Source organism: Oryza sativa, chromosome 7 (genome assembly GCF_034140825.1).
Source record: "Oryza sativa Japonica Group chromosome 7, ASM3414082v1".
Classification (NCBI taxonomy): Eukaryota; Viridiplantae; Streptophyta; class Magnoliopsida; order Poales; family Poaceae; genus Oryza; species Oryza sativa.
The window spans coordinates 19,629,266-19,652,518 of record NC_089041.1 but is presented as its reverse complement, the minus strand read 5'-3'; the positions used below and the strand labels follow the sequence as shown (position 1 = coordinate 19,652,518).

The 23,253-nt window shown below is 48.3% G+C and overlaps 3 protein-coding genes and 1 long non-coding RNA gene across 4 annotated transcripts; 3 read left to right on the top strand and 1 right to left on the bottom strand.

Annotated features, from left to right (window-relative positions):
* The first annotated feature begins 3,877 nt into the window (after positions 1–3,877).
* On the top strand, positions 3,878–4,567 carry LOC136357523 (uncharacterized). The gene is made up of 3 exons (XR_010742852.1): positions 3,878–3,944; positions 4,035–4,166; positions 4,230–4,567. It is a non-coding gene; the product is annotated as an uncharacterized lncRNA (long non-coding RNA).
* An 8,265-nt stretch (positions 4,568–12,832) lies between these two features.
* Positions 12,833–16,176, top strand: LOC4343348 (probable 5'-adenylylsulfate reductase 1, chloroplastic). The gene is made up of 3 exons (NM_001422167.1): positions 12,833–13,001; positions 13,297–13,612; positions 14,790–16,176. Exons 1-3 carry the CDS (start codon positions 12,944–12,946, stop codon positions 15,841–15,843), a joined length of 1,428 nt encoding a protein of 475 aa, NP_001409096.1. The 5' UTR covers positions 12,833–12,943; the 3' UTR covers positions 15,844–16,176.
* A 2,895-nt stretch (positions 16,177–19,071) lies between these two features.
* Positions 19,072–20,282, top strand: LOC9270589 (uncharacterized). Its single transcript, XM_015789395.3, has one exon. It carries the CDS (start codon positions 19,133–19,135, stop codon positions 20,006–20,008), a length of 876 nt encoding a protein of 291 aa, XP_015644881.1. The 5' UTR covers positions 19,072–19,132; the 3' UTR covers positions 20,009–20,282.
* Positions 20,283–20,660: 378 nt separating this feature from the next.
* On the bottom strand, positions 20,661–22,678 carry LOC4343346 (ribosomal RNA small subunit methyltransferase, mitochondrial). Its single transcript, XM_015789394.3, has 2 exons — positions 22,263–22,678; positions 20,661–22,181 (listed from the first exon to the last, which is right to left on the bottom strand). Exons 1-2 carry the CDS (start codon positions 22,608–22,610, stop codon positions 21,453–21,455), a joined length of 1,077 nt encoding a protein of 358 aa, XP_015644880.1. The 5' UTR covers positions 22,611–22,678; the 3' UTR covers positions 20,661–21,452.
* Positions 22,679–23,253: the final 575 nt, after the last annotated feature.

The following is a 23,253-nucleotide window of genomic DNA, read 5'->3' as shown; positions in this document are numbered from 1 at the left end:
GCCTTATACATGATCGTCATGCGGGTATGTTGCGGGCTATTGACTACTTGCAGAACGGTTAGGATGAGAAGGGACTTCCAGCTAAGTGGCCTGATGTTCGGAGTCGGTGGTGCATGCGTCACATGGGTGCAAATTTCTACAAGCAATTCAAGAACAAGCATCTTATGGAGCTCTTTAAGAGGCTCTGTGCACAGAACCAAGAGAAGAAATTTAATGAGTTGTTGGACAAGTTGGATGAGTTGACAACGAAGCAAACGGATGAGCAATCTCGCATACCACAAGTTGAAGGTGACGAGCCTCCCATACCTCTTGGTGCATTACATGATGACCCACCAACAATGAGAAGGAGGTCAGGGTCGTCCATCAGAAATTTCACTCAGTGAATTGAGAATGAGCCTAAGGAGAAGTGGTCTCTATTGTTCGACACCGATGGATCTCGGTATGGCATAATGACAACCAATTTGGCAGAGGTGTACAACTGGGTAATGCGAGGAGTTCGGGTACTTCCATTGGTTGCTATTGTTGAATTCATCCTTCACGGCACGCAAGCGTACTTTAGGGATCGATACAAGAAAATTGGTCCGTCCATGGCCGATAACAACATAGTGTTTGGCAACGTAGTGACAAAGTACATGGAAGATAAAATCAAAAAGGCACGGAGACATAGAGTTGTTGCTCAAGGCACACAAGTGCATCGGTATGAAATAATGTGTGTTGATAGGAGCAGGCGTGGTATCTATCGCAAGCAAGCCGTGCAGGAATGTGTCTTGAAGGCGGATGGTGGATGTACCTGCAGTTGTATGAAGCCGAAGCTTCATCACCTTCCTTGCTCACACGTTCTTGCTGCTGCCGGTGATTGTGGCATATCTCCCAATGTGTACGTCTCAAATTATTTCAGGAAAGAAGCAATCTTTCATACATGGAGTGAGGAGATATATGGGTTCGGGATCTCAGGATCTTACACAACGCTGAGTGCCCAAGTTTTTTATATTCCAGATCCATCTAAGTTAAGGGTGAAAAAGGGTCGACGTCAAACTAGACGCATCAGAAATGATATGGATGAGTCAGAAGCAGGTGGGAGGACTTTACGCTGCAGCAAGTGTGATTTGCGCGGCCATACTTACAAGAAATGCCCGAAGAATGCAGAAGTTCCAAGCGGCGTAGATGCTAGTCCATCTGGACAGGCAAGTGATGGTAGGCGACCACCTGGTGAAGGAACAACAAGCAGGCGCGCAAGGCCAAGGCGTCGTCGCGCAGCAGGCGATTCCATGGTGTAACAATGCTATCGATTTAGGAAATAAAATGCTGTTGTGATGTGATGAGTGTTCGGACTAAATACTTCTATCATGTAATTTCAATTGAATGTTGTTGTAATGAGTACCTCCGACTATTGTTGTACTAGTAGTATTGCGAACTATTCGGTGTTGTATCATAATGTTATCGTGATGAGTGTTCGGACTAAGTACTCATATCGTGTAACTGCAGTTATTGTTGTAATCATAAATATTCCGTATGGTGACACTTTTGTTTGTTTGTACTCTTGTTTAATATGTGTTAGTAATTCGCTTATGAACATTTATTACTTATGTTGAACTAATTATTTATATGTTTCTGATCAATCTATTTGATGCAGGTATGGCGTACGACACACCGGCGCTGTTGAACCGTGGGATTGACAGGAACCACCGCTCGTTCCTGTCAGCAGTCGAGGGTGCACAGCTCGGCACCTTCCGTCCACGCATGTCGCGCGAGTGGTTGCGTGTCGACCCCCGTCACGTTCCTTGGTACGCGTATGTTCACATTTCAACTCAACTTTGCTTTGTGTTGTACTTATGTTTGAAGTTTGCTCTATACAGGTTGCGTGCGGCAGGCCTTCTACCACTTTGTAGGCTTGTTGAGGCGGCGGCGGACGACCGTGACCCAGCGAAGCGGTGGGATGCAGACCGGTCACTCCTTGCCGCTCTGGTAGACCGCTGGAGACCTGAGACGCACACGTTCCACCTTCCCTGTGGGGAGATGGCTCTGACACTGCAGGACGTGTCGTACCTGCTCGGGCTACCGCTGGCGGGAGCACCAGTTGGTCCCGTGGACGGTGTTTTTGGGTGGAAGGAGGATATCACTGCGCGCTTCGAGCAGGTGATGCGCCTTCCACACTTAGGACTGGCCAACACCCTTCCTCCGTACTCTACAGTCGGGCCTAGCAAGGCTTGGTTGCTCCAGTTCACTGTAAGTAAATAAGTTGTTATTATCATACATGCTTATTTGCGATCAACAGAGTGTTTTGTACTAACATTTCATTCTTAATTGTAGACGGACCTTCTGCATCCTGACGCTGATGATAACTCGGTCCGACGCTCCCTTGAGGCGTACCTGTTGTGGTTGTTCGGGTGGGTGATGTTCACTAGCACCCACGGGCACGCTGTGGACTTCCGGCTGGTCCACTACGCACGGTCCATCGCGGATGCTCAGCCACAGGACGTGCCGCAGTGGAGCTGGGGTTCTGCCGTGCTAGCAGCCACGTACCGTGCCCTCTGTGAGGCGTGCATGAAGACTGACGCGGGAGCTATCATCGCTGGCTGCCCTATGTTGCTTCAGCTTTGGGCAGCCGAGAGGTTTGCCATAGGTCGACCAGTGGTGGACAGCGCACCCTACGGGGTTGGTCGCAGCGCGCAGTGGCAAGAGGACGGTCCCACGATGGGGACTTACTGGTGTCGACGTGGGGTTAGTGCAACTTCGCTGCGTTATAAGTTTATCAGTCGTCTTCTTTTTTTTCTTCACATAACATGTCTAATTCCGATCATGTTTATTGCAGCGTCGTTACGCTCACGTCCAGGTGAGACGAGGTTACCCGGACTTCGTGTTCGAGTTTGACCGTCTCCAGCCGAGCGACGTCATCTGGGAGCCGTACACAGAAGAGGCCGTCGCTGCGAGAGCACCGCTAGGACTTTCGTCGTTGTGCACACGCGACCAGGCTTACTAGCTCACCATCCTGCCGATGGTGTTCGATATTTTCGTTGAGCCTCACTGCCCGCAGCGTGTGATGAGACAGTTCGGACTTAGGCAGGTGTTTCCGGGCAACGTGCAGCCGACCGTCCTCCCTGCCGACCACTCGTGAGTTCGGATTGTTCATTTCTAAATTTTTATGATAATTACTTCATCGAGCCATATAATTTACCTCTCTTCACAGGTTGACTCGACGGGGACAGCTAGCAGGCACACTTTGGGCTCCACGTGTACAGCAGTACGTTGACGACTGGGTGTTAGCTACAGAGGAGGTGATCAACGAGCTCTTCCCACACACGGAGGAGAACTACCGTGACTACCTTCGCTGGTACCTTCCTCGCACTCGTGCGCGTGTGACCTTCACTCCAGACGCCCCAGAGCCACATGTTGCCGCTGTGACGGACGCGTATCCCACGCACCGTGACCGAGACTACTTCATGGGGGTACGTCGAATTTGTATTAGTTCTTACAATTATTTCATTTATCTTGCATAATATAGGACAACTACTGAATTTTTTATTTCCATCTTGCATAGGCTGATGCCGCACGGGATATCAGTGCCGATATCACCGCAGTCCAAGTGAGGTTGAACAGAGGTTTGCACTTGACTGACGTTGAGCAGAGGGTGACCTTCGACCAGATGCAGGAGAAGATGCGTGCGGTCATGCGCGTCTTCTCCTGTCGCAGCGCCGTGGACGTCGTACCTCCAGCTGGTCCGGTACAACCACGGCCTCGCGCGCCTACCGTCGGAGCAGGACCTCAACCTACGGTACCTGTTTCGCACGGTACTGCTCAGCCCAGAGGTTTCTTAAGTTTTGTTTCTGTTTTTGTACGAAAACATCACCCCGTCGTAACTTGATGTTCCATCCTCGCAGGACCTCGTTTGCCTTCGAGCGCCCCTCGCTTCGGAGCAGTGCGACCTACAGCACCGGTTTCGCACGGTACAGTTCAGCCCAGAGATTAGTTCATTTTTGTTTCAGCTTTTGCACGAATATGTCACCATGTTTTAACGGCACGTTTCCTCATCGCAGGACCTCGTCTGCCTTCGAGCGCGTTCGCAGGCACGACCGGCGCTTCCGCGAGCTCCGCAGGGGCGTTCGCCACCTCTTCGGGCGCGTTCGCCAGCTCTTCCTCTCACGGAGCGTCGATCCCTCGCCCACACGGTACTTTACTTTTTATTAATACTATTAAATACCTGTATGAAACTGATGGTCCTTGTCCAGCAGGATTTGCAGCCGGGATCTTCGGTACTGGGGCCTCTTCGTCTCACGCCGGTAGGACTAGTCCTACTAGCCAGTTCTACGACGACGACTTGCACGGTGCACACCACCACGACGTACTAGGCTCCTCTCAGCTTGGAGGAGCTCCAGAGGCGCACACTCAGGAGCAGCCAGAGGTCACACCTGTACAGGCAGGACGGGTTGGCCGTGCCGTACCCCCGGACCGACTCACGTACTCCCAGGGGCACATTAGGGCGCAGGGTAGGAGGGACAGGGGTAAGAGGCCTCGTCAGTAGTGTTCTACCTCTTCAGTCCTTATGTGACCGTTTCTTTTGGCTTACAAACTTGTAAAGCAGTACTACTTTTGCTATTACTACTGCAGTACTACTTGTGTTTGTCTCGTCTACATAGTTCTTTTTATTCATATGGTGCTAGAACAACTTATGCTCACGACAACACACTTTCGGCGCTTCACGGTAGTGTCAGATCCAGTAGCGCGCACAGTTCACAACAGCACACATGAAAAGCGGCAGCTCGAGTTGTCACTATCAACTTTCGGCGCTGCCTGTTGACATAAAGTGAATCACGCCCACGCGTGATCGTCTTGTCACATCTAATGAATAATGTATCTCATTGAGTTCACATATATTGCAGTGAAAACGACACTATATAATTGACAATCTGAAGGCAACCTCTTCATATCTTCTTTCCCACTAGCACACAACACACGAAAATGGAAGCGCCATTCCTTGAGCGTCTCAACTGGCGAAGCGATCCTTTTGCTGGTTGGTTTCCACCATGGTGTGACCGTCCTTTGTGTGATTGTGGGGATGGATGCATACTCAAGTCTTCCCTCATGATACAAACTCGGGGCCGGAGATTCTTCCAATGCGCGAACTTTGATCAGGTATGCTTCATCTATTCGAAGTTCAAATGGATAAAAAAACTAACTTCTTCGTACACAATTGTAACATCTTACGCAGACATATCGTCCAATGTGCAACTTCATCGAGTGGGTAGACATGGAGAACCCACAAAACGACGGAACCTGTGCTTACCCACGTAGTGAAACAAGATCGGACTACCTAAGGCGGAAGGATGAGCATGAACGTCGAATTGCTGCTGAGGCTTTAGAATGACACGTAAATCCCCTAGGACTCCCCACGTGGCGTGAGCATCCGGAGTGTCGTTGTGGTGACCGTTGTCAGGTCATAAGGTCCGTAAGGCACCGAACTCGAGGACAAAGGTGTTTCGTGTGTCCAAACATTGTCGACGATGATTTCGTGGTAATTACAACTATTCTTTTCATCACTCCTCAGTACTATCATTAACTTAACTATCCCAAAATGGATGTACATAGGAGGATGTAAGGAAATGTCAATTCGTACAATGGATTGACACAGTCAGAGTTACTTCAAGTGGCGGGCCGATAACGCAACCTGAACCGACCATACAGTTCATTCATGCTTGGATGGAGTACGAACGTCGGGTGGAAATTGCAAGCTTACGTCGGGTGGAAATTGCAAGCTTAGACTGGAGGAACAATCCATTAGGGTTACCTAAATGGTCCGAGCGTCCAAAGTGTGGGTGCAGAGATCGCTGGCAGGTGGCTACATCCTTTGCTGAACAAACATTTCGAAGGAGATATTTTGTCTGCCCCAATGTAGACAACGATTTCGTTGTATGTCTAACCATTTACAAAATCCGCTATGATTTGCACAAAATTACTACCCAAACTGAATAACATTACTATTTTTACAGGGCAATCCAAGGATGGGTGGATTTACTCGATGGATCGACAATGTCACTCCATCATATCATGGCCAGAAGATAACAGAGTCAGAAACACAAGTAGAGTATCAACGATTGAAGGACCACGAGAATGCAATGCATTCTGACCGACCTAGAAGGGGCCGATAGGTTACCGCATGCTTGATTCGTCGGAATCGACAAATTTGTACCGTGTATCGATGGCACTTCTTATCTATCTTATCATTACAATGTTTAATTATGGTGGTGATTTTTTGTATGCGTAAGACTAAGGGCCTATTTGGATTGCTACCAAAAACATGCCCTACCAATATTTTGGTAATTTGAATAGTACTTGTGTTTGATTTCGATTGAAGCCTATTCATTGGTAATACGTAATCTAGATTTGAGATTATGTAGAACATTCTTCACTACAATTTTACATTTTGGCAGCAAACCAAATATGATCAAATGCAATTTTACCTTACCAAATATTTGGTAGTGCCAAAACTTGCTTATATTTTGGCACTAACAAAATATTTGTACGGTAACATTCTAAATAGGCCCTAAAAAATAATAAAATTGTATTTTACCAGTCTTGGAGATTTTAATCTTGTATAGTTTTCAATATAAAAAGATTTGATAACTATTGATATTTATACAAAAATATAAAGCACAGTATAAAATCGCCCTCCCCCAGGGCGGCAAGGGGGCCGCCTGCAAAATTCCAGGCCCCCCGCCGCCCATTTGCAGGCGGCCCCCCGCACAGTACAAAATCGCCCTAGCGGAGGGCGGCAAGGGGGCCGCCTGCAAATTTCGTTGACGGCCATCGCCCGAGAGCGAACGGCCGTCTGCCATGTCACTTTCGCCGCCCTCTGGGATGGCGATTTTTAAAAATCGCCCTCCCAGAGGGCGGTAGGCGACCACTTCTGTCAATTTTCAAAATGAAAAATTATTTTTATAAAACTTTTAATAAAAAAATTAAAAATAAAAAAAATTCGAGAATATACGGTATTGGGCTGCGAGGCTTTCCGGCTGTTTTGGTGTCCTTGGCCCATGTACTAACACTGGCAGGCTACCAGCCCACGTGGTAGCTGCACCTGCACGTCAGCTTCGCTTTTTATTTAGGAGTATTTGTTTATTTTTGGAATGGCTAAGATTTCAGTTACCTGAAATTCTTAAAATTTCAGCTGAACTTACTTGCTGTCTTGTCCACATTAAGATTCATGCTCCGGCGATGGCAATAGAGTCTTTCTCTAGGTTTAGAATTTAGGTTTCAAGGTGAGGGTTGAGATGGGAGGGGGAGAGAAGGGGGGATGGTTTTGGTGTTAGAGCGATGGCTATGGACGGAGGCCAAACCAACGATGTGTGGCGAACAATGCGAGCAGCAAGGTCGATGCCGCTGACGAATCAAATGTATAATGTATATATAAGAGAAACGACTAGTGATGTCTTGGCGGCGCAAGCCACTGAAGGTGAAAAAGACAGATGGTGCTAAGGTATCTCACCATCGCTCAAGCATAGAAAAGAGAACTAGTGAACAGGAGGGGGAGGGAGGGAGGAGGCCGGTCTAGTAGAGAACACACATAACTTTTACTTAGGGATAGCGTCTAAAGGCATCAAACTAGGTTTAGACTGAGTTTGACAGCGTCGGTTGGGAGCCTGTGGTTGTGGTTGGTAGCAAGTGCGCACTGTTCATGTACTGTTCATAGAAATCGTGGGCCTCCCAAACGGCGTCGTGCGCGGCTTTACTTCCGTCCAACATCTACAGTATGTCAAAAGCACGTGAGCAATCCGAACGGATTACCAACCTCACCATCCCGCTCCCAACGGGCGCTGTCGAACTCAGATTTATTCCATACTAGCTTGTAGAAAGGAAAGTACACTAGTACAGTACTATTGTACAGAATATACCCTTGAAATACATTGATATTCTTTATTTTCGCAGACAAAGATGTAAGTGCTTTTTTTCCATACCATCAATAATAGCTAGGCAAGTCAGGGTGTGTTTAGTTCTTTGGATGTAAAGTTTTTGAAGTATACGGACATATATTTGAAGTATTAAATGTAAAACGTAGACTAATAACAAAACAAATTACAGATTCCAACTGTAAATTGCGAGACGAATTTATTAAGCCTAATTAATCCGTTATTGGCAAATGTTTATTGTAGCATCACATTGTCAAATCATGGCGTAATTAGGCTCAAAAGATTCGTCTCGCAATTTATATGCAAACTGTACAATTGGTTTTTTTCCCACATTTAGAGTCTCATGCATGTGTCCAAACATTTGATATGATGTTTTTGACCAATATTTTTTGAAATCTAAATAAGGCCTCGGTAGGAAAAATGAAATGTCGCCTACGAGTTTTCGCAGAAAAAGGACAGACCACAATATCTTATGTGTCCTCGAGGTCCATACAGCAGCAGCAGTGAAAAGGATTTGGAGAATCTGCCCCATGTGGTGCGTGTTGTGTTGTCCACACTCCCCTTGGACCTCACTCCTTGCTGAAATTGTTCTGCACAAATGGTACACATGAACCCAAGCTGTCCACCACCCAAAACACACGGCTAGTTTGCCTGAGATATCGACACACAAAGATGTACCTCGGAAATGGCATATTTTTGTTTCTCCATCTGAAGAACGGATCATCGTATCATGGGCTTGTTGTTCATATCTTTAGTCCTTTTTTTCCTATTAATTTTATGTATAAACGTGTGATGTAAACTTGCGAACAATTAAGAGATCAACTAAAAAAACTTCGAAATATCACCCACGGCTTTGAACTCTCAGAGGTCTCGCTGAGACAATCGAGTTGTCAAATTTAGATGATTTCTCATGTAAAAAAACTGCGAAATATTTTTTAAAAATGAAAAATAGAGTTTAAGCTATCAGCCACACAAGATTTAGGATCTATTCAGATTACTTTTAAAATAAACCTTTTTAGGCCCCTTTGATTCAAAGGAAATTCATAGAAATTTTTAGAGGATTTCATTCCTATAGGAATTTTTCCTACGAAGCCCTTTGAATCAAAGGAATGAACCCTATGGAATCTTATGAAATTCCTATAAAATGCCTCTTCCCATACAAGTTTTGGAGGAATTTTAACAAGAGCTAGAACCTCATGGAAGAAATCCTTTGAGGGCCACTTTGAATCACATGAATGGAAAAACAGAGGAATAGGAAAAACATAGAATTCTGACAGGAATGTAAGTGTAAAACAGATGATTGCAAAACACAGGAAAAACGTAGAAATGATCATTTGATTGGACCACAGGAAAAACACAAGAATTTGAGGAGAGATAAAGACTCAAAAGATTTTTTTTCCATGAGGTTTTACCTCTTGTTAAAATTCCTCCAAAACTTGTATGGGAAGAGGCATTCCATATTAATTTTATAGGATTCCATAGGGTTCATTCCTTTGATTCAAAAGGCTTTGTAGGAAAAATTCCTATATGAATGAAATACTCTAAAATTCCCATGAATTTCCTTTGAATCAAATAGGGCCTGAGTCTTTATCTCTCCTTAAATTCCTGTGTTTTTCCTGTGGTCCAATCAAATGGTCATTCCTATGTTTTTCCTGTGTTTTGCAATTCTCTGTTTTACACTTAGGGCCCCTTTGAATCACAGGAATGAAAAAAACGGAGGAATAGGAAAAACTTAGGATTCTGACAGGAATGAAAGTGTAAAACAGAGGATTGCAAAACACAGGAAAAACATAGGAATGACCGTTTGATTGGACCACAGGAAAAATACAGGAATTTGAGGAGAGATAAAGACTCAAAGGATTTCTTCCATGAGTTCTACCTGTAGTTAAAATTCCTCCAAAACTTGTATGGGAAGAGGCATTCCATAGGAATTTCATAGGATTCCATAGGGTTCATTCCTTTGATTCAAAAGGCTTTGTATGAAAAATTCCTATAGTAATAGAATCCTTTAAAATTCCTATGAATTTCCTTTGAATCAAAGGGGGTCTTACATTCCTGTCAGAATCCTATATTTTTCCTATTCCTCCGTTTCTTCATTCCTTTGATTCAAAGGGGCCCTACCAAAATTTTGGTAAGTTGACAACATTGTTATATTTTGGTAAATTATAGTAAATATATTGTTACCAAAATTCTTTAAGCAATGCCTATATTTACGAACAAACTAAATGAATGATGAATCCACATGTTTATTAATTTTAAAAAATAGTATGGTTCAAAATTACATCAACCTAAACAGATTCTTATATTGCAACTAGGCACTCAAGTTGCCATCTCAATATCCGTATAAGAAAACGACCATGAACGCTGAGCAATGCCACACTTTTATTAACTCTACGATCCCTTAATTTGTCTTTTTCTTTCGTCTGCATCTTTATGCATCACAAAAGTGTTTTTTTCTTGTAAGTGGTGTTAACTGGTGAGAGGGATAACAACTTAAAGAAAACCCAGAAAGGAAAAGAAATTATAATTACTTGTGGATCTCCACAAGTTACAACTAGTGGAGTACTACTAAAGTTGTACCGGCCATATTTGACCCCAAAGAGACCTACGCCCCCGGAGACCAATCAAGAGCCATCCAACGCAAGCAAAGACAATCACTCGCATCCCACCCAGAGCCGTCCCTACCAATTGGCAAATCGTCACTTTTGGGGCCCACCTGTCAGCGAGAGATCGGAAGGAGGCGTCATACTGCATCCACAGGCAAAAGAAATCTATCCTTTGGATTTTTTTTTTCATGGCTGCTAAATTTTGACGATCCAAAAAGGTCCAAAAGTCTCGCAATGATATATGATGTGCGAGTTTGCGACGGCTCCATCCACCTCGGCTTCTCCCAGCTGCAACGAATCTTCGCATCTTTGCTAAAGTTTAATTAACGCATGCCGTGACAGTGATGGATGCAATTAATAATGTTCCGGTGCGACTCGATCGTAATTAACATGATTAGTGACTTCAGTGTCGTCAGCTTGTATGTAAACACAATGGAGTGATCTCCTAGTGTCGTCAGAGTGTATGTATGTGTGGGTGACACTGAGACGTCTACGCGAATTGAAAAATAAAAAAGAGAGGAAATATTGTGATGAGAAAGAAGACCTTGACGTTTTGAGATAAAAATAGAAACAGATAAGTAAAGCCATGGCTAGGTGCGTAGAGTAGAGATATACGTATGCAAGTTGATTAATGCCTAATTACACCGTCGTCCTTACTAGTATGAACTGATTGTTAGTCTTTAAAATATTAAATATGCCCGGTAAAAAATGATATTTTTTAGGTGTCCACCAATCAGGTAAAGTTTTGTGTGGGATAATAAAATGTTACCATGATTTTCACCATGATGCTAATCAGTCAACTTTCTTAAAAGGCAATTATTTATGCAACCCAGATTGATCAATATCTTCGTATTTATGTAATAACTAGAAAAAAAATACTCGTGATGAAGGCTATTTTAATCTTATTATTGTTATATGGTTTAGTTAAAGTAAAAATTTACTGTGAGCATAAAGGCTATTTTAATCTTATATTGTTATATGGTTTAGTTAAGGTAAAAATTTACTATGAGAATTCACTTGAATATTTATATATTTTTAAAAAATCATGAGTTGCAGTTAGGAGTTTGTTCGTCTCAAGTTAGCACGGGAGTTTTTTTTAAAAGATTTTTTATATGACTCGTTATGTATTTCTAAAAGCGAATGGACTTAAAAGTCGACTCAAATACAAATATGTATTTTTCAAAAGTGAACGAACTTAAAAACCGACTCATATACGGATGACGTACCAAAATACTAAAAAAAAACATCTTCAATTTTTATAATAGTAGAGATTAAGTATATTTATTTCTAAACAGAATTAGAAGTGTCTCACAATAAAACCTTTTTATTGTACGAAAGATGAGCCATACACTTGGCATCCTACCATCACACTTTTGCTGCTTCTCCTAGTACCTCACGCTATCTTTCCATTAACTTAAATGATAATTATTTCTTATTTTCTTGGCGTCTTACATCCTTTCTTTCGTTGGCATATTTGTTTTTGTACATCATTTCTAAACTAGTCATGCCGTTAGCATGTATTAGGTGGCTTTACTCTTCCGCCTGCGTGGCTGCCTGCCAACCCAACATTCCAACAAAAATAACCTATTCTCCAATCTCCATATACCCTCCCAAAAAATATCTTAGATAATGAAGTTTAGAGTATGAAAAATAATAAAGCTACACGCATAATTAATTGAGCTTTAACTATTACTCCCTTCGTTTCAGTTTATAAGACGTTTTGACTCTTGTCAAATTTTAACTGCTTTAAATTTGATCAAATTTATAATAAAAAATAGTAACATTTTTAACTCAAAACGAATTTACTATGAAAATATATTCAATTGTTGATTTGATGAAACTAATTTAGTATTATAAATATTACTATATTTGTTTATAAACTTAATTAAACTAGAAACATCATGTCATAAATTAAATTATTTGAAATTATTTGGTACAGAGAGAGGCAGTAGTATTGTTAATAAGAAACGAACGAACATGATTTCCCTTTATCATTTAACCAAAGATTACCAATGCCAAGCGTGGCATCTGGCATGTGAGGTGGCTGGCCGGCTTGGTCGCAACCGGAGCGAGGCAGCCACACACCCGGCCAGCTCAGCGCTCCACGCTGCCACGTGGCCCCCACCGGGGCTGGCCTGGCTTGGCTGGGCGGCCCTTCCTGTGGCTCCGCGTGACGCCACTGCTTCGATCGCCCCCTCCCCGTGCGGCCAGCCAATGAAGCCGTGACACGTGTCCCTCCCGTCCGCCGCTCCCGATTCCGTCCAGGTGCATTGAACCCAGCCTCCCGCGCGAGCTATATGTAACCCGCCCTCCTCTTTAGCCCCCGTACGCCACAGAAAACTCGCAGAAGTGAGGGAAAACCAAGAAAAAAAAACATTTCCTGCTTCCAAATTTTGTCGGAATTTTGAAGGGAAGAGGAAGGATTCGGAGGTGGTGATGGCTTCCGCTACCGCTTCCATCTCGTCCCACTCCGTCGCCCTCCGCGACCTCAAAGGTGAGAATTTCTTGCTCTCGATCTCCGCTCCCTCGCGCATCCAAGCTCGCCGTTCGTAAAAATTTAGCCGAATTTGAGTGTTTACTGTGGAATTGAAGTTTGCAAGCTTGAGGATTACTCTGATGAGCTCCAATATCGTCCAAAAAATCGGGAATTAACTGCTGATTTGCTCGTTCAAAAATTTCTCCCAGCGAAATGCGTTGTTTTCTCTGGGGATTCATCCTCATTTGAGGCGAGAATTATTTGCTTATAAAAATTCCTCTCTGTATTCCGTTTTTTTTTTTTGGCTGTGCAGCTGCGAGGATTGGAGCCGTGAAGCAGCAGGTGGCCGCGGCCCCGGCGGCGGGCACGGCGGCGGCGAGGGCCCAGCGCGCGAGGGCGGTGCGCCCGCTGCGCGCGGCGGAGCCGGCGAGGCAGCCCGTCTCCGCCTCCGCGGCGGCGGCGCCGGCCGCCGCGCCCGTGGCGGAGGACGCCGCCGCCGCCGCCGTCGACGCCCCTGCTCCGGCCGTGGACTACGAGGCCCTGGCCCAGGAGCTGCAGGGCGCGTCGCCGCTGGAGATCATGGATCGGGCACTCGCCATGTTCGGATCCGACATCGCCATCGCCTTCAGGTACTACATTACTCGTTGCCGGATGGATCCGTACCCGTTAATTTCGCCCGTTAACCCGTTAGGCTCACGGTGCACTGGGGCTAGGCGCTTTCTTGCTGAGCGCCTAATCCCGTTAGTCCTGCAGCATCACGGTATCTTCCGAAATCCAACGGGTGGTCCTGAAGATTCCTAGTTTCATAGGAGTATTTTGTATCATTACGGTGTCCCTGGCAAGTGGGACCCATTTGCTGACAGGTAGTTGGACGACGTTTCGGTTTATAGTGTTATTGTCATACATCAGCTAATATTTCCGATTTAGGAAAATAAGAAAATTTCCATCACATGGGACTAGGATTATTATATTAGGGATAAATAGTAGGAGTATATAACTTTTTGTTTCGAAAAAATTCAGCCGCAGATGTATAAATATGTTCAATATGATTTGAACGACAGTGAGTGTATCATACGATAGTTGCTTCTTGCTTCCAACTTAGATTTATCATTAAATTTCGTGTCCTATCTAAAATAGGAGTACTACAAATCTAAAACCGGTCACGTTGGATTCGTGGGTGATGGTAAAGGAAATGCAAAACCCGTTATAAGTGCCCGGTTCAATGAACCTGGACATAGGTCACCTTCGAGCAAAACATCAGATTATGCCCGTGTCCAGGTTCACTGTATCTCCTTCGCCACGTTGTTTCTAGAATCATGGCCCACCAACCACGCACAAGCAGACAGAATAGTTTGCTCCACTACCACACGATAATTTATGCTTTGACCCTTTAGGAGATTCCAAACAAATTGTATACCGCAACTTTTAACTTGTCGCCTAGCCGTGTAGGCAACTTCTGATGCAGGATTAATCAAATGGAGCATAAATTCGCACAAATTTTAAGTGTAGTTATAAATTTATGTGTTTAATATTTGATCGGTCGCCTTATTCATATTTTATGTGTATTTGTGAGTTTCGGTATTCAACATTTAATCATCCGTCATATTTGAAAAGTTTATAAAAATTTTAAAAAATAAATCACGCATAAAATACTATAAATATTTTATCATCTAATAACTATAAAAGTATTGATGATAAAAAATAATCGGTTAAATATTAAACATATAAACCCACAACTGGGAGTGTGGTGGTATTTGAAAATGAAAACTGATCGAGATCTCGTCGCGTTTTTTTTTTTTTTTGCAGCGGGGCGGAGGACGTGGCGCTGATCGAGTACGCGAAGCTGACGGGGCGTCCGTTCCGCGTGTTCAGCCTGGACACGGGGCGGCTGAACCCGGAGACGTACCAGCTGTTCGACAAGGTGGAGAAGCACTACGGGATCCGGATCGAGTACATGTTCCCGGACGCCGGCGAGGTGCAGGCGCTGGTGCGCGCCAAGGGCCTCTTCTCCTTCTACGAGGACGGCCACCAGGAGTGCTGCCGCGCCCGCAAGGTGCGCCCGCTCCGCCGCGCGCTCCGCGGCCTCAGGGCCTGGATCACCGGCCAGCGCAAGGACCAGTCCCCGGGCACCCGCGCCGCCATCCCCGTCGTCCAGGTCGACCCCTCCTTCGAGGGCCTCGCTGGCGGCGCCGGCAGCCTCGTCAAGTGGAACCCCGTCGCCAACGTCGACGGCAAGGACGTGTGGACCTTCCTCCGCGCCATGGATGTCCCCGTCAACGCCCTGCACGCCCAGGGGTACGTCTCGATCGGGTGCGAGCCGTGCACCAGGCCCGTGCTTCCCGGCCAGCACGAGCGGGAAGGGCGGTGGTGGTGGGAGGACGCCAAGGCCAAGGAGTGCGGCCTCCACAAGGGGAACATCGACGACCAGGGTGGGGCGGCGGCGGCGGCGGCGCACAAGGCCGGCGGCGCCAACGGCAACGGGTCGGCCGGCGCGCCGGACATCTTCGAGAGCAGCGGCGTGGTGAGCCTCACCCGCGCCGGCGTCGAGAACCTGCTCCGCCTGGAGAGCCGCGCGGAGCCGTGGCTGGTGGTGCTGTACGCGCCGTGGTGCCCCTTCTGCCAGGCCATGGAGGCGTCCTACCTGGAGCTCGCCGAGAGGCTGGGCGGCGCGGGCGGCGGCGTGAAGGTGGGCAAGTTCCGCGCCGACGGCGAGCAGAAGGCGTTCGCGCAGCAGGAGCTGCAGCTGCAGAGCTTCCCGACCATCCTCCTCTTCCCGAGCCGCACCGCGAGGCCGATCAAGTACCCGTCGGAGAAGCGGGACGTCGACTCGCTCCTCGCCTTCGTCAACAGCCTCCGATGAGGGAGAGACCCGATCGGCACAGCCATCATTTGTTCTTGGCATCCAATGGCAATCGACTTGGCGACGACCATGATCCGGTGTATTAGTATTAGGGTGAGATGGGTTAAGTTGGGAATCGGGGAGGTCAGAGGAAGGGGTCGGGGTCAGGGTTCAGATGCAGTTGCTGCATCTATAGCTTTTGCTGCTACTGCGGGTTAATCCTGGAAAGCTTCTCTTCTTTCGGAGGAAGAGGGTAATTTGGGTCGTCGTGTGTACTTGTAGCTAGTAATAACAGAGGATTGTAAGGGTAAATTTAAATAAAAAATTTTGGTTATGGAGCTTTTTGTCATGTTATAATTGTGGATAGGTGCTGGCAGCAAATTAACAAGCAAAACTTCGTCCCTTGGCCTATGGATCAGCTAATTCAATAGACGCAATCTAACAAACTAACTTAAGATAGTGATGATGTTCTCTCTCATGGCCTAATCTTCTTATGAGTACATAACTCTCGTTTTGATCGAGTTTGACGCTTGCGACGTGGCTATCAACCAGAACAAATCCAAGACGCCATGCAATCGCTACACCACAAACAATGTCGTACCAACCGTGACGCACAGTTAATGATCCTTGCAATGCAATCGAGGGAACAATGTACGAACAGGATAAGATGCAATCTAAATTTTGTGAATAGGTGATTAAGCATAAAAAAATAACACACGGTTAATGATCCTTACAGTGCAATCAATGCAATCGAGGGAACATTATACGAAGAAGATAAATGCAATCTAAATTTTGTGAATAGGTGATTAAGCATAAAAAAAAGTTACAATTGAAGTGGTAGATCTAATCAACCCAGCAAATCAACACACCGACTATTAAGGGCTCTGAATCTATAGTCACCGACTAATCGAGCGAGAACTAAAGACAAGGTGAATGACACTTAGCAAAATTTAACTAAATAAAACCCAATTGTTTTTTTAGAGTTAAGAGCTGATTCGTGGGAGGTGGAGGAAGACAGTTCCGAGATGGGTTAGTCTATTACAAGGCCCAAGCCAAAGTTCGGTTTTAGATACATTTAGTGGGGATGAAGTTTATATATATATATATATGGAATTCGTATCCAAGCAGGCCGTTAGCCCGTGAATTGAACTACGCTCTACTCACCAGGCTTGCTAGCGGAAAAAGCTCACTTTAGGTCCCTCACTGTGTCGCCAAGTCTAAATTTCATCCCCTAAGTGCAATACTAGGTATACTGTGTCCCTTAATTTGTGAAAGCGGTGTACTAGAGGTCCCAAGGTAGTATAATGTACGGTTTTGGCTGATACGATGGTTGAGTCAGCGTGGGACCCACATATCAAGGCAATTCAGCCAAAACAAAACAAATGGTGGACCCCACATATCAGGAGCAATGTGCTATGGGAGAGGAGGAGGCCGAGGCGGAGTCCTATCCCTCCGGTTGAGGGCCACGGGGACAGGGTTCGGTCCCGCTGCACGAGCTCCTCCTTTGCTGGGAGTGCGCCGCTGCGTCCTTCTTCATGCGCGAGGGTTATGGCCGCACGCCCAAGGTCCCGCTCGACGCTACCGTCACACGCTGCTCGGCTCCTCTTCCGCCGCAGGGGGAGCGAGGACGAGGAGGGTCACGGGAGCAGGGGCTGGGTCCCGCCGCACGGGCTCCTTTGCTAGGAGTGCGATGTCGTGTCCTTCTCCGTGCGTTAGCGCGAGGGCGGCGACCGCATGCTCAAGAGCCCTCTAAACACCGACGCTGCGCGCCGCACGACTTTTCTCCCATTGGCCACCGGAACCCATCGTGTGCCGCCCTTCTCCCATTGGTTGTCGTCCTTAATATGGGGAAAATATAGGAATAGACGAGGGTGTCAGCATCGGCAGGAGCAGGGAGTTGGTGCCCCCGTGGGAGGAGGGTGTCGGTGATGCGGAGTAGGTGCTACGTGCAGCGCATGACGTCACAAAGCGCTGGTGGTGGCGGTTCTCCTCCATCCCGACGACAATTCTCCTCCATCTTCGACTCCCACACTATCACCAACACTGCCACCGCACCGTCGCCAACACCACTCCTGGGCCCCTCCTCGTTGTTGCCACCTTACATGAAGGGAATGGCGATCTCGATCTCTCCAGTTCCCTTGCCTCCCATTTCCTCGCCACGGATCGCTGCGTCCCTCCTCCTCGCTGGCTGCCCACCGCCACTACTACCTTACCGTGGAGGGGATGGCGAGGAGGAGGATGGAGGTGACGAGGATGTTGGTGATGGAGTAAGAGGGCCAAGAAGTTGTCGGTGCCCTACCATTTTCATGCCCAGCCATATCTCTGTCCCGATCAGTTGACACTCGTCGTCGCCCTTCTCTTCGCCACCTGCGTCCAGCCTCCCTACCTCCTCCCTCTCCGCCTGGCTTCGGCTCACCGGTGAAGAGAGGAGATAGAGGTAGAGAGGGTGAGGTGGAGGAAATTGAACCCACTGACATATGGGTCCCATTATTTTTATCTTTTTGTTTGACTGGTATGTGGGTCCCACATATTTTGTTTTAACTTTTTAGTCTTTTATTTTTTTTATCAAATTGTCACATAAGCGCCACGTCATTGCCACAGGGCAGGGGCGGATCCAGGAACAAAAAATTGGAGGGGGGGCTCAATTACATAGTTTCTTCAACCTCTAACCATCTAGAGACCTTTAGCTTATTATTTATGGTGAAAAAAATCGAAGGGGATGCTCCGGGGGTATCCATGAGTCTTGTGGGTGTAGGGGGGACTCGAGTCTCCATTGCACCCACGTTGGATCCGCCCTTGCACATGGGACGAAGATCTAGTCAAAGGAGCCATGTAGGCGTCACGTCAGTTAAAACCGGGGACATTTGCACTGGTTTTGTAAGTTGGAAAAGCGTTGTATTCGGTTTTATAACTTTGGGGACCAATTCCAGATTGGAAGACAAATTGAGGGATCTAAAGTGAGCTTGTTTCCTTGCTAGTTCTTTCGGCCCAATAACGGGACAGCCCGTTTGCCAGTTCTAGGCTTTCTCGTAGCCTCACCCAGCTACAGGTGGATAAGCCCCCAACGTGGACTCCTCCACGCCATCACCCCCACCGCATTATCAATCAATTCTCCAACTTCCACGTGGGCCCCAGAACAAAAATCCATCCTTCCAAGAAGAAATCGAACAGAAAAAAAAATCCATCGCGTTTTCCCATGGCTCGCCTCTTCCCCCAAAACCCCCGGTGAGAAATCACCCCGCAAAATCCAACCCCCCCAACCATTCCCCTCCCCTCGCCTCGCCGCCGCGGGGGATAGAGAGATCCTCCAATGGTGCTCCTCCCCCAAATCCTCCCCTCCCCGCGCCTCGCCGCCGCGGCCGCCTCCCCCAACAGCGCATTCCGCCCGGCGCCCCGCCTCCACTCCTCCGCCCCGGCCCGACGCGGGCGAGGGGCCCGCCTCGCCACCGCGGCGAGCGCGTCGGGGTCGGGGTCGGGGTCGTCGCCGTCGTCGCCGGAGCCGTACCAGCCGGCGGAGTCGGACGACGGGCTGGTGGAGCTGCCGCTGTTCCCGCTGCCGCTCGTGCTGTTCCCGGACGCGACCCACGCGCTGCACATCTTCGAGTTCCGCTACCGCATCATGATGCACACCGTGCTCCAGACCGACCTCCGCTTCGGGGTGGTGTTCGCCGGGTCCGGCGCCGGGGGCGCCGCCGACGTCGGGTGCGTCGGGGAGGTCGTCAAGCACGAGCGCCTCGCCGACGACCGCTTCTTCCTCATCTGCAAGGGGCAGGAGCGGTTCCGCGTCGCGCGGGTCGTGCGCACCAAGCCCTACCTCGTCGCCGCCGTGCAGTGGCTCGAGGACCGCCCGCCCGCCGAGACCCCCGCGCCGGGGGACGACGCCGAGGCGCTCGCCACCGACGTCGAGGCCCTCATGCGGGACGTCATACGCATCGCCAACCGCCTCAACGGCAAGCCCGAGAAGGACGTCGGGGACCTGCGGCGGGGCCTCTTCCCCACCCCTTTCTCCTTCTACGTCGGCAACACCTTCGAGGGCGCGCCGCGGGAGCAGCAGGCGCTCCTCGAGCTTGAGGACACCGCCGCCAGGCTGCGCCGCGAGCGGGACACGCTCCGCAACACGCTCAACTACCTCACCGCCGCCTCCGCCGTCAAGGACGCCTTCCCCTCGTCGCCGTCGTCGGGATGATGAGGTGAATGCTTTCCTTCCTTTCTTCCTCCTCTCGTCTCTGCCGCCACGATGATAAGGAGTTTGTGGATGGTATAGGACTAAACTTTCTTATCACTTTTTTTTTTGGCCTTTTAGCTTTTCCTCTTTTTGTCACAATTCTATGGCTAGGTTTTACTTGAATGCAGCTAGCATTTTTAGCGTGTAAAATTGTATAATTTCGGTGTGTATTAACTAAGAAAATGTGGGCTGTGATGATGATCCATGATAATGATAAGAATTTTGCTTTTCTGAATCTGATGCTTCTGCCTTCAGTCTGGGAATAGAATGTAATACTCATTGGTTCACTTTTGTGAATTTTGATTCGCAATTCCAATGGAATGTTCAGCTGGAATTCTGCTGTCGGTCAGATACCAGCTTAGCTTTAAAATCTAATTCCATCTGTCCGCTTTTTATTGGATCATTGTAATGCCACCAGCCTACCTACGAATGTAAATTGATCATCATGTGCCTCAGGGGTGTGATGATGATGATGGATGCTACAGGGTTTTGAAAATCAATTGATTTTACATGTTTCTTTCATTTCCATCTTTTGCAGAAGTGTTATCTTTTTGTGGGTTAAACTAACTAGCATTTCCACTCACCAAGTATTTGATAACATGATAGTAAGAGCTTTTTATACACCTAGTAGAAATGTGTAACAGTGTATAAGCTTTTGATGGCATATTGGCATGATAATATCATAGTAGCACAGTACACAACAGCTGAAAACAACCTCTTTTCTTTTCTAGAAATAGGACAAATTGACAATGGTTGCATCGGATAAAGGAAACAATAGAGAAACAAACTTTAATGCCAGACTCGTATGTTATGACCTATGATTTCACTGGTCATGCTTTCTGTGCCTTGGCTAGTAACGCGGATGAGGTATTTCTACAGAAAGTATGCAGAATTGCAGAGAATCGAGCATCTGATTATAAACTGTCCATACGCAATGATCTGCTCGGTCATTACCATGAACTGTTGCTTGATTTCGATGAAAACTGGCGATATTACTAACATGTGCTACATCATAAAAATGTTATGCCAACTTCACCTTGGCAAATAGTGCTCAATCATGTGGAAACCATGGATAATGCTCCTCTAGCATCCAAGATGTCTCTCTCAGTAGCACACTGCTTTTACAGTTGCATGCATGTAATGCTTGAGACTTGAAGCATTTTCTCCACATCTCCGAACACATCTATCGACCGGTTGACGAGCATACTTGAAGTAATCTGGCGTCCTGTGGCTGACGAGCTGCCAGTGACGGCTGACATGAACATGATGTATTGATGTGGCAACCGGCCGCCATGGATGGCAGGAGACCTGACCTCAGCTGCAACATGCCAACCTTCATCTTCTTGTTCTTGGCTCTACTGCTCGCTGAGGTAGAAAAACGGCGAGCAATGATCGGATATAAGTGCTACTGAAACCGTACCCCTTGTTCATTGAGCAACTTGAGCAAACGCAGGAGCTCGTCGTTCGACAGCTTGGAGGGCCTCTTGCCGGCGAGCTCACAGGACTCCAACGCACCGGTGATCTTCGCCTTGAACACGGCGACCTCTTCCTCACTGAAGCTGGGTGCTCCGTCGTGGCCTTCATTGCTGTCGCCGTCGCTCATGTCACCGTCGTCGTCGCCACCGCCAAGTGCGATGAGTCTGCTGCCGCCACCGGCATTGGCATTGCCGTCGCAGCGTTCCTCCGCGCACCGGGATCTCCTGAAGAGCTCCAAGACCTTCCTCTTCTGCTTGAAGATCGCGCCGAGGGTCTTGTTCTTCTGGCCGAAGCACGACCGCGTGAAGGCCAGCCACTCGGCGAGGTCGACGTTGGGCTCGGCCGCCCTCGGCCGGATCTCGACGAGGGAGGAGTCCACCTTGGGCATGGGCACGAAGTCCCTCTTGCTCACGTCCATGAGCAGCCTCGCGTCGGCGACCATCCGCACGTTCGCCGCCAGGCGGTTGTACTCCGAGTCCCCCGGCGCGGCCACGAGCCGCCGCGCGAACTCCTTCTGCAGCAGCAGCGTCGCCGCGCGGAACCGGTAGGGGCCGAACAGCAGCTTCGCGATGAGCGGCGAGGAGATCCCGTAGGGGATGTTGGCCACGCACACGTCGAACTCCGGGAACTCGGCCTCCACGGCATCCGCCCTGATCACCTGGCAAAAAGGAGAGGAGGGGCCCCGTTAGCTTTCTTGGAGGCATTTGATCGAGCGGATGGTGGGCACGGCGAGACGAACCGTGAGCTTGTGCGCGAGGCCGAGGGCGTCGACGCGGGCGGTGACGGCGTCGACCATGCGCGGATCGATCTCGACGGCGGACACGCGGGCGGCGGGGGACTCGAGGAGGCGGACGGTGAGGTTGCCGGTGCCCGGGCCGACCTCGAGGACGGCGTCGCCCGGGCGCAGCGCGGCGCGGCGGACGATGGCGTCGAGGACGCGCGGGTTGGTGAGCAGGTGCTGCCCCCGCGGCTTGTGCAGCCGGAACCGCCCGTCCCACGCCTCCGCCGCCGCTGGCGAGGGGGCGGTGGCGGCGGCGGCGAGGTGGGCCACGTCGCGGCTGCGGATGCTGGAGACGGCCCGCTTCATGTCCGGTTTGGTTTTGGTTCGGCTCAAGCAACAGCTGCTCGCGGGTCGCGGCTGCTTTGCCCTCCCCTGCGGCTACAGAACGGTTGTGTGTGTACTTGTGTTGTGTGTTGACGCAACTGATGATGATTTTTGTGATTGTGAGAAGGTCATTTGGTAGAGTAGAATCTTCGCGGTCTATGCTATAAAAGTTAGTCGATATAGCGGAACGGCGACTAACCTTTCCGATCACTTCAGTCATTAATCACCCAAAACATGTCTACGACGACACAGTAACACACCATATTTGTTAACGGGGTTCAGCCAAAGCCTACATCCCCAGAGCTCTGATTATGGGCCCTCCTCCCCAATCAATATAGCACCTAGCCGCTACGAGTCCATGGCCTTGCCACCATCCTCTCCCTGCGTGTCTACGCTACATTGTAGTCTCCATGATTACATTGTAGTGCCCCCTCATTATTTAAGAGAGATTCTGGGTTATAGAGTCCGACTCTAACTCCATCCCCTACCACCTATTATAACTCCAAGTCCAACCGTAACCAAATAGAACTAGTATATTCGACACCTATTCTACCTTGGCGAATATACGTCACCTAGAAGTAGTAGAATCACCATGCCGATCCACCGGTCCTCCAGACTTGGGTTG

Coding starts and splice junctions, on each gene's coding strand:
- LOC4343348 (NM_001422167.1), top strand. CDS start 12,944: ATGGCTTCCGCTACCGCTTCCATCTCGTCCCACTCCGTCGCCCTCCGC. Junction 13,002..13,296: donor CGCCCTCCGCGACCTCAAAG/GTGAGAATTTCT, acceptor TTGGCTGTGCAG/CTGCGAGGATTGGAGCCGTG. Junction 13,613..14,789: donor GACATCGCCATCGCCTTCAG/GTACTACATTAC, acceptor TTTTTTTTGCAG/CGGGGCGGAGGACGTGGCGC.
- LOC9270589 (XM_015789395.3), top strand. CDS start 19,133: ATGGTGCTCCTCCCCCAAATCCTCCCCTCCCCGCGCCTCGCCGCCGCG.
- LOC4343346 (XM_015789394.3), bottom strand. CDS start 22,610: ATGAAGCGGGCCGTCTCCAGCATCCGCAGCCGCGACGTGGCCCACCTC. Junction 22,182..22,262: donor GCCTCGCGCACAAGCTCACG/GTTCGTCTCGCC, acceptor CCTTTTTGCCAG/GTGATCAGGGCGGATGCCGT.